The sequence below is a fragment of the Diabrotica undecimpunctata genome, unplaced genomic scaffold (genome assembly GCF_040954645.1).
Source record: "Diabrotica undecimpunctata isolate CICGRU unplaced genomic scaffold, icDiaUnde3 ctg00000613.1, whole genome shotgun sequence".
NCBI lineage: Eukaryota > Metazoa > Arthropoda > Insecta > Coleoptera > Chrysomelidae > Diabrotica > Diabrotica undecimpunctata.
Genome location: NW_027311915.1, coordinates 363415 through 374122, shown reverse-complemented (window position 1 = coordinate 374122; position 10708 = coordinate 363415). Strand labels below are relative to the sequence as shown.

At 27.7% G+C, this 10708-nt stretch overlaps 1 protein-coding gene across 1 annotated transcript; it reads right to left on the bottom strand.

The window, feature by feature from the left end:
- Positions 1-8387: 8387 nt before the first annotated feature.
- LOC140431265 (uncharacterized) lies at positions 8388-10495 on the bottom strand. The gene is made up of 3 exons (XM_072519201.1): positions 10359-10495; positions 8532-9959; positions 8388-8458 (listed from the first exon to the last, which is right to left on the bottom strand). The coding sequence occupies exons 1-3, from the start codon at positions 10438-10440 to the stop codon at positions 8388-8390; spliced, it is 1581 nt and encodes a 526-aa protein (XP_072375302.1). The 5' UTR covers positions 10441-10495.
- Positions 10496-10708: the final 213 nt, after the last annotated feature.

Below are 10708 nucleotides of genomic sequence, written 5' to 3'. Positions count from 1 at the left end.
CTGTATTCGTTTCTTAGTCTCTGTCTTAATATAAAGGCGTATAACTTGTATTTTTTTATACTTTATGTATTCGCTTATTGGTCGCTATCTTAGGTTTCGTCAATAACTTGTATTTTTTTATTTTTATACTTTCTGTATTCGTTTCTTAGTCTCTGTTTTAATATAAAGGCGTATAACTTGTATTTTTTTATACTTTATGTATTCGCTTATTGGTCTCTATCTTAGGTTTCGTCTATAACTTGTATTTTTTTATTTTTATACTTTCTGTATTCGTTTCTTAGTCTCTGTCTTAATGTAAAGGCATATAACTTGTATTTTTATACTTTATGTATTCGTTTATTGGTCTCTATCTTAAGTTTCGTCTATAACTTGTATTTTTTTTATTTTTATACTTTCTGTATTCGTTTCTTAGTCTCTGTCTTAATATAAAGGCGTATAACTTGTATTTTTTTATACTTTATGTATTCGCTTATTGGTCTCTATCTTAGGTTTCGTCAATAACTTGTATTTTTTTTATTTTTATACTTTCTGTATTCGTTTCTTAGTCTCTGTCTTAATGTAAAGGTATATAACTTGTATTTTTATACTTTATGTATTCGTTTATTGGTCTCTATCTTAGGTTTCGTCTATAACTTGTATTTTTTTTATTTTTGTACTTTCTGTAGTCGTTTCTTAGTCTCTGTCTTAATATAAAGGCATATAACTTGTATTTTTATACTTTCTGTATTCGTTTCTTAGTCTCTGTCTTAATATAAAGGCATATAACTTGTATTTTTATACTTTATGTATTCGTTTATCGGTCTCTATCTTAGGTTTCGTCTATAACTTGTATTGTTTTTATTTTTATACTTTCTGTATTCGTTTCTTAGTCTCTGTCGTAATATAAAGGCATATAACTTGTATTTTATACTTTATGTATTCGTTTATTGGTCTTTATCTTAGGTTTCGTCTATAACTTGTATTTTTTTTTATTTTTATACTTTCTGTATTCGTTTCTTAGTCTCTGTCTTAATAAAAAGGCATATAACTTGTATTTTTATACTTTATGTATTCGTTTATTGGTCTTTATCTTAGGTTTCGTCTATAACTTGTATTTTTTTTTATTTCTATACTTTTTGTATTCGTTTCTTAGTCTCTGTCTTGATATAAAGGCGTATAGCTTGTATTTTTTTATACTTTATGTATTCGCTTATTGGTCTCTATCTTAGGTTTCGTCTATAAATTGTGTTTTTTTATTTTTATACTTTCTGTATTCGTTTCTTAGTATCTGTCTTAATGTAAAGGCATATAACTTGTATTTTTATACTTTATGTATTCGTTTATTGGTCTCTATCTTAAGTTTCGTCTATAACTTGTATTTTTTTTATTTTTATACTTTCTGTATTCGTTTCTTAGTCTCTGTCTTAATAAAAAGGCATATAACTTGTATTTTTTTATACTTTATGTATTCGCTTATTGGTCTCTATCTTAGGTTTCGTCTATAACTTGTATTTTTTTATTTTTATACTTTCTGTATTCGTTTCTTAGTCTCTGTCTTAATACAAAGGCTTATAACTTGTATTTTTTTATACTTTATGTATTCGCTTATTGGTCTCTATCTTAGGTTTCGTCTATAACTTGTGTTTTTTTATTTTTATACTTTCTGTATTCGTTTCTTAGTCTCTGTCTTAATGTAAAGGCATATAACTTGTATTTTTATACTTTATGTATCCGTTTATTGGTCTCTATCTTAGGTTTCGTCTATAACTTTTATTTTTTTATTTTTATACTTTCTGTATTCGTTTCTTAGTCTCTGTCTTAATATAAAGGGATATAACTTGTATTTTTATACTTTATGTATTCGTTTATTGGTCTTTATCTTAGGTTTCGTCTATAACTTGTATTTTTTTTAATTTTTATACTTTCTGTATTCGTTTCTTAGTCTCTGTCTTAATATAAAGGCGTATAACTTGTATTTTTTTATACTTTATGTATTCGCTTATTGGTCTCTATCTTAGGTTTGGTCTATAACTTGTATTTTTTTATTTTTATACTTTCTGTATTCGTTTCTTAGACTCTGTCGTAATATAAAGGCATATAACTTGTATTTTATACTTTATGTATTCGTTTATTGGTCTCTATGTTAGGTTTCGTCTATAACTTGTATTTTTTTATTTTTATACTTTCTGTATTCGTTTTTTAGTCTCTGTCTTAATATAAAGGCATATAACTTGTATTTTTATACTTTATGTATTCGTTTATTGGTCTCTATCTTAGGTTTCGTCTATAACTTGTATTTTTTTATTTTTATACTTTCTGTATTCGTTTCTTAGTCTCTGTCTTAATATAAAGGCATATAACTTGTATTTTTATACTTTATGTATTCGTTTATTGGTCTCTATCTTAGGTTTCGTCTATAACTTGTATTTTTTTATTTTTATACTTTTTGTATTCGTTTCTTAGTCTCTGTCTTAATACAAAGGCTTATAACTTGTATTTTTTTTATTTTTGTACTTTCTGTAGTCGTTTCTTAGTCTCTGTCTTAACATAAAGGCATATAACTTGTATTTTTATACTTTATGTATTCGTTTATTGGTCTCTATCTTAGGTTTCGTCTATAACTTGTATTTTTTTATTTTTATACTTTCTGTATTCGTTTCTTAGTCTCTGTCTTAATATAAAGGCATATAACTTGTATTTTTATACTTTATGTATTCGTTTATTGGTCTCTATCTTAGGTTTCGTCTATAACTTGTATTTTTTTTTATTTTTATACTTTCTGTATTCGTTTCTTAGTCTCTGTCTTAATATAAAGGCGTATAACTTGTATTTTTTTATACTTTATGTATTCGCTTATTGGTCTCTATCTTAGGTTTGTAATGTAAAGGCATATAACTTGTATTTTTATACTTTATGTATTCGTTTATTGGTCTCTATCTTAGGTTTCGTCTATAACTTGTATTTTTTTTATTTTTGTACTTTCTGTAGTCGTTTCTTAGTCTCTGTCTTAATTTAAAGGCATATAACTTGTATTTTTATACTTTATGTATTTGTTTATTGGTCTCTATCTTAGGTTTCGTCTATAACTTGTATTTTTTTTATTTTTATACTTTCTGTATTTGTTTCTTAGTCTCTGTCTTAATATAAAGGCATATAACTTGTATTTTTATACTTTATGTATTCGTTTATCGGTCTCTATCTTAGGTTTCGTCTATAACTTGTATTGTTTTTATTTTTATACTTTCTGTAATCGTTTCTTAGTCTCTGTCGTAATATAAAGGCATATAACTTGTATTTTATACTTTATGTATTCGTTTATTGGTCTTTATCTTAGGTTTCGTCTATAACTTGTATTTTTTTTTATTTTTATACTTTCTGTATTCGTTTCTTAGTCTCTGTCTTAATATAAAGGCGTATAACTTGTATTTTTTTATACTTTATGTATTCGCTTATTGGTCTCTATCTTAGGTTTCGTCTATAACTTGTATTTTTTTATTTTTATACTTTCTGTATTCGTTTCTTAGTCTCTGTCATAATGTAAAGGCATATAATTTGTATTTTTATACTTTATGTATTCGTTTATTGGTCTCTATCTTAGGTTTCGTCTATAACTTGTATTTTTTTTATTTTTGTACATTCTGTAGTCGTTTCTTAGTCTCTGTCTTAATGTAAAGGCATATAACTTGTATTTTTATACTTTATGTATTCGTTTATTGGTCTCTATCTTAGGTTTCGTCTATAACTTGTATTTTTTTATTTTTATACTTTCTGTATTCGTTTCTTAGTCTCTGTCTTAATATAAAGGCGTATAACTTGTATTTTTTTATACTTTATGTATTCGCTTATTGGTCGCTATCTTAGGTTTCGTCAATAACTTGTATTTTTTTATTTTTATACTTTCTGTATTCGTTTCTTAGTCTCTGTTTTAATATAAAGGCGTATAACTTGTATTTTTTTATACTTTATGTATTCGCTTATTGGTCTCTATCTTAGGTTTCGTCTATAACTTGTATTTTTTTATTTTTATACTTTCTGTATTCGTTTCTTAGTCTCTGTCTTAATGTAAAGGCATATAACTTGTATTTTTATACTTTATGTATTCGTTTATTGGTCTCTATCTTAAGTTTCGTCTATAACTTGTATTTTTTTTATTTTTATACTTTCTGTATTCGTTTCTTAGTCTCTGTCTTAATATAAAGGCGTATAACTTGTATTTTTTTATACTTTATGTATTCGCTTATTGGTCTCTATCTTAGGTTTCGTCAATAACTTGTATTTTTTTTATTTTTATACTTTCTGTATTCGTTTCTTAGTCTCTGTCTTAATGTAAAGGTATATAACTTGTATTTTTATACTTTATGTATTCGTTTATTGGTCTCTATCTTAGGTTTCGTCTATAACTTGTATTTTTTTTATTTTTGTACTTTCTGTAGTCGTTTCTTAGTCTCTGTCTTAATATAAAGGCATATAACTTGTATTTTTATACTTTCTGTATTCGTTTCTTAGTCTCTGTCTTAATATAAAGGCATATAACTTGTATTTCTATACTTTATGTATTCGTTTATTGGTCTCTATCTTAGGTTTCGTCTATAACTTGTATTTTTTTTTATTTTTATACTTTCTGTATTCGTTTCTTAGTCTATGTCGTAATATAAAGGCATATAACTTGTATTTTATACTTTATGTATTCGTTTATTGGTCTTTATCTTAGGTTTCGTCTATAACTTGTATTTTTTTTTATTTTTATACTTTCTGTATTCGTTTCTTAGTCTCTGTCGTAATATAAAGGCATATAACTTGTATTTTATATTTTATGTATTCGTTTATTGGTCTTTATCTTAGGTTTCGTCTATAACTTGTATTTTTTTTTTATTTTTATACTTTCTGTATTCGTTTCTTAGTCTCTGTCTTAATATAAAGGCGTATAACTTGTTTTTTTTTATACTTTATGTATTCGCTTATTGGTCTCTATCTTAGGTTTCGTCTATAACTTGTATTTTTTTATTTTTATACTTTCTGTATTCGTTTCTTAGTCTCTGTCGTAATATAAAGGCATATAACTTGTATTTTATACTTTATGTATTCGTTTATTGGTCTCTATCTTAGGTTTCGTCTATAACTTGTATTTTTTTATTTTTATACTTTCTGTATTCGTTTCTTAGTCTCTGTCGTAATATAAAGGCATATAACTTGTATTTTATACTTTATGTATTCGTTTATTGGTCTCTATCTTAGGTTTCGTCTATAACTTGTAATTTTTTATTTTTATACTTTCTGTATTCGTTTCTTAGTCTCTGTCTTAATATAAAGGCGTATAACTTGTATTTTTTTATACTTTATGTATTCGCTTATTGGTCTCTATCTTAGGTTTCGTCTATAACTTGTATTTTTTTATTTTTATACTTTCTGTATTCGTTTCTTAGTCTCTGTCTTAATATAAAGGCGTATAACTTGTATTTTTTTATACTTTATGTATTCGCTTATTGGTCGCTATCTTAGGTTTCGTCAATAACTTGTATTTTTTTATTTTTATACTTTCTGTATTCGTTTCTTAGTCTTTGTCTTAATGTAAAGGCATATAACTTGTATTTTTATACTTTATGTATTCGTTTCTTGGTTTCTATCTTAGGTTTCGTCTATAACTTGTATGTTTTTATTTTTATACTTTCTGTATTCGTTTCTTAGTCTCTGTCTTAATATAAAGGCGTATAACTTGTATTTTTTTATACTTTATGTATTCGCTTATTGGTCTCTATCTTACGTTTCGTCTATAACTTGTATTTTTTTATTTTTATACTTTCTGTATTCGTTTCTTAGTCTCTGTCTTAATATAAAGGCGTATAACTTGTATTTTTTTATACTTTATGTATTCGCTTATTGGTCTCTATCTTAGGTTTCGTCTATAACTTGTATTTTTTTATTTTTATACTTTCTGTATTCGTTTCTTAGTCTCTGTCTTAATATAAAGGCGTATAACTTGTATTTTTTTATACTTTATGTATTCGCTTATTGGTCGCTATCTTAGGTTTCGTCAATAACTTGTATTTTTTTATTTTTATACTTTCTGTATTCGTTTCTTATTCTTTGTCTAAATGTTAAGGCATATAACTTGTATTTTTATACTTTATGTATTCGTTTCTTGGTTTCTATCTTAGGTTTCGTCTATAACTTGTATTTTTTTTTATTTTTATACTTTCTGTATTCGTTTCTTAGTCTCTGTCGTAATATAAAGGCATATAACTTGTATTTTATACTTTATGTATTCGCTTATTGGTCTCTATCTTAGGTTTCGTCTATAACTTGTATTTTTTTATTTTTATACTTTCTGTATTCGTTTCTTAGTCTCTGTCGTAATATAAAGGCATATAACTTGTATTTTATACTTTATGTATTCGTTTATTGGTCTCTATCTTAGGTTTCGTCTATAACTTGTATTGTTTTATTTTTATACTTTCTGTATTCGTTTCTTAGTCTCTGTCGTAATATAAAGGCATATAACTTGTATTTTATACTTTACGTATTCGCTTATTGGTCTCTATCTTAGGTTTCGTCTATAACTTGTATTTTTTTATTTTTATACTTTCTGTATTCGTTTCTTAGTCTCTGTCGTAATATAAAGGCATATAACTTGTATTTTATACTTTATGTATTCGTTTATTGGTCGCTATCTTAGGTTTCGTCAATAACTTGTATTTTTTTATTTTTATACTTTCTGTATTCGTTTCTTAGTCTCTGTTTTAATATAAAGGCGTATAACTTGTATTTTTTTATACTTTATGTATTCGCTTATTGGTCTCTATCTTAGGTTTCGTCTATAACTTGTATTTTTTTATTTTTATACTTTCTGTATTCGTTTCTTAGTCTCTGTCTTAATGTAAAGGCATATAACTTGTATTTTTATACTTTATGTATTCGTTTATTTTTCTCTATCTTAAGTTTCGTCTATAACTTGTATTTTTTTTATTTTTATACTTTCTGTATTCGTTTCTTAGTCTCTGTCTTAATATAAAGGCGTATAACTTGTATTTTTTTATACTTTATGTATTCGCTTATTGGTCTCTATCTTAGGTTTCGTCAATAACTTGTATTTTTTTATTTTTATACTTTCTGTATTCGTTTCTTAGTCTCTGTCTTAATGTAAAGGTATATAACTTGTATTTTTATACTTTATGTATTCGTTTATTGGTCTCTATCTTAGGTTTCGTCTATAACTTGTATTTTTTTTATTTTTGTACTTTCTGTAGTCGTTTCTTAGTCTCTGTCTTAATATAAAGGCATATAACTTGTATTTTTATACTTTCTGTATTCGTTTCTTAGTCTCTGTCTTAATATAAAGGCATATAACTTGTATTTCTATACTTTATGTATTCGTTTATTGGTCTCTATCTTAGGTTTCGTCTATAACTTGTATTTTTTTTATTTTTATACTTTCTGTATTCGTTTCTTAGTCTATGTCGTAATATAAAGGCATATAACTTGTATTTTATACTTTATGTCGCACCCTCAGTGCAAGACTGCAGTAAGTCAGAATCAGTAAGTTTCGAGATAAAGACGATTTTGTTTATTTTCGTGCTAATATCGGTGAAATAAGACACAAGTTTGAAGAAAAATTAACATTTAATTATTATTTTGCATGCTTTTTAGCCTATATTACATTAACGAAAAATAAAAATTTAAATAAAACAATATTAATGCTAAAAAAATTAGGAATTTCAAAGTTACAACACTTTTGCACGGAGAAAATTGTTAATCACTACACATTTAGTATTGGAATTTTAAAGTTACAACACTTTTGCACGGAAAAAATTGTAAAAAGTGTAGACACACTTTCTGTTAGTTGTTGTCCTCTTCTTGATCATCTTGGGCCAAAATATTTTCATAAAAACTATGGTAAGCTTCTGGTATCATACTCGAATGGCATAAGTATACCAAATCTTTCTTTTTGGCCATTTGAATTTTTGGCTGTTCTTTGTAGGCAGGTTTAAGTAGCACTTCTCGTATATTATGTGTAGTCCGCGATGATTTTTTTAGATTAAAAGAATTCCATAGTTCGTCATCATAGTTGTACTTAAAGAAAATTATGTGCGGACTATCTTTTCTACATTGCAGAATTTTTATATCTGCCCACTTCACATTTTCTTTATTTTGATCAATTTTATAATTGTTTCCCAACAGAAAGGAAACATGTTTAAAATCAATGAAGTCCTTTGTTTCCATTTCTCGAACTATGTAGGGTAAACCACTTTTTTTGCTACATTTCACTACAGTTGCCCATTCAGTAGGAACATAAATTGGACCGCTCTTCAGCACTCTTTTCTTTTGTCGCTCTATTAATGAGTGCATGTTGTCACCAGCGTTTTGTGTGTGACCTGTTATTAAAAACTTGTGGGTAATCGATTCTATATGACTCACATTAGTAACAACATACAAATACATAGAGGCGATAAATTTATTTTTGTTCTGCCCGGCACAGTTGTCGCTAAAAAAAATTAAATTTTTGCTTATTGCATGATTTGTCATGTAATAATAGACACAACTTGCAATTTCATTACTTCCTCGTTTCGCTACAGACTCATTCCACATAAAGCAGTATCCTTGTTTGGATACGTTATCAAATAATGTGAAATTATACACATTTAAACGTCGCTTATAATAAAACATTGATACATCTCCGCATGGCGTCTGTAATACAGCTTGAAGATCGTAATCGCAAACGGAATATTGATTTACATCATTACCTAATTCTAGATCTTGTTTCTTTGATTCGCGTGCTTGATTTTTGTTTTTAATATGCAATTCGTAGTTGTCCTGCAATGATTTTCTCTGCTCTTCATTAGAGTTTTTATACACTTCACACTCTGAACATTGATCTTTTTTAGGAGAAAAGAATCCAATGTTAAATTCATAATTAAATATGCGTTCATAGTGATGTTTCTTAAGACAAATATCGCCGTCTGAAATACACTTATTTTTGTATAGTCTATACATTTCGGATATGGTTAAGCTACCATCAATAAAAACTCTACTAGTTTGAGCCCTTAAATAGTGACTTTCGATGGTCGGGAACATCTTTATGTGCTGACGTATTTTTTCCAAGGCAACTTTATCAGATTTTTTATGAGCCACATGCTTCCCTCTTCGATCATCTTCGAGGATACCAGCATCATCAGTTTTCTTCCATGTGGTGTAAATGTATCGATCACTCACTCCCAAAGTATTGAGAAAAAACGTCTTGCATACTTGAGTGTCCTTGTCATTAATCCTAAATTTATATTGCAAGTTATGTTTGCGATTGCTTCCAGGTGTTTTATTTTGATACTTAGGTCTAACTTCATTGGTGTGTCGTGATATAAAGTCTCTTTGTAAATTTATGTTACCCAGGTCCCAAAATTTTCGATGAATATGCGTTCTTATATCCACAGAATTTTCAAAACATTTTAAACGACAAGTTTGAGAACAAGCTTCTTTCATCTGTCGAGCGTGCATGATTGTACCTTTATTTGACTTGTAGGACTTACCAGAGTTGCGAAGTTTCTTGACCTTATTTCGTCTCCATTCTTCAGGATTTGCACTTCGTTTTCTCGCACAAGATACACTGTAACTGTCACTTTCACGGTCACTATCTTCAGTAGCTTCGATTGGTGTTTCCATTAATGCAGCGTCATAGGTTGGAATTTGTTCTGGGAGATATGCGAGATCTTGCATAGAATCATCATTGGAAAAGTCGTTTTCTGCATCAACCTGTTCCCCGTCTACAACGTTGTCAGCACCATTGTATCTCTGTTGAATCCCTATTTCACTGGTCAAAATGTCCTCTTCCATATCTTCAGTAGCTTCGTTTTTTGTTTCCATTAATGTAGCGTCATAAGTTGGAATTGGTTCTGGGAGATCTCTCTCTAAGTCCTCTCTCGGTATTTCAACGTTCGTTAAAATTTGAACTTGATCACCGATAGCAGTTAATGAAGTACCATTGATAGCATCTGAAAATAATAATGATTTTAAAGTTAAAACAAACAATAATTGAGTAAGAAGCAGAAGAATAAAATATAATGACCACGCATTGAAAAAACAGGTAGACATGGCTACACCGAAAGAAGAAGAAAAAGAAGAAGTTGAAACAATCTCTGTAAATAAGTAGTAATATTGTTATCGTGCGGTTTCGAATATAAAATTATTTTGATAAATAAACTTTAGTATTATTGTTTCTCTAATACATTGTGTCTATGTACTTTTAATCATTTCGCTTAAATCAGAAGTATATTTTTGAACGCCCCTATTTCGTTCAGTTTACACTAGTCGTAGAAATTCTCACCATTGAATTTGAAAACAAGAGTAGATAAATAGATTATAATACAACAATTAATTTAAATTCAACTTACTCTGCATGTCGTTGCTATCCTCACTTGTCTGCGCACACAGGGATAAAATCCTCAATGTTCTGGAACTATTAAATTTTGACATTTTCGAAATCGTTAATTCTGCAATCTATCACTTGCAAGGGCTAATAACAGATTATATTAAAAACTACACTACTAAAATGTACCTACTCGTACTTCTTCCCTGAGAACTCGTTTCTAATGAATTAATAGGGTAGGTAAAGAGAAAGTAATCTCCAACAACGATAGGAATAGTACTAAACATTACATTTAATGTATTCACAGAAATCACCTGGTAGATAAAGGGAAAGTAATTCCCGGCGTTTAGTATATACGTTTAATAAATTCCAATA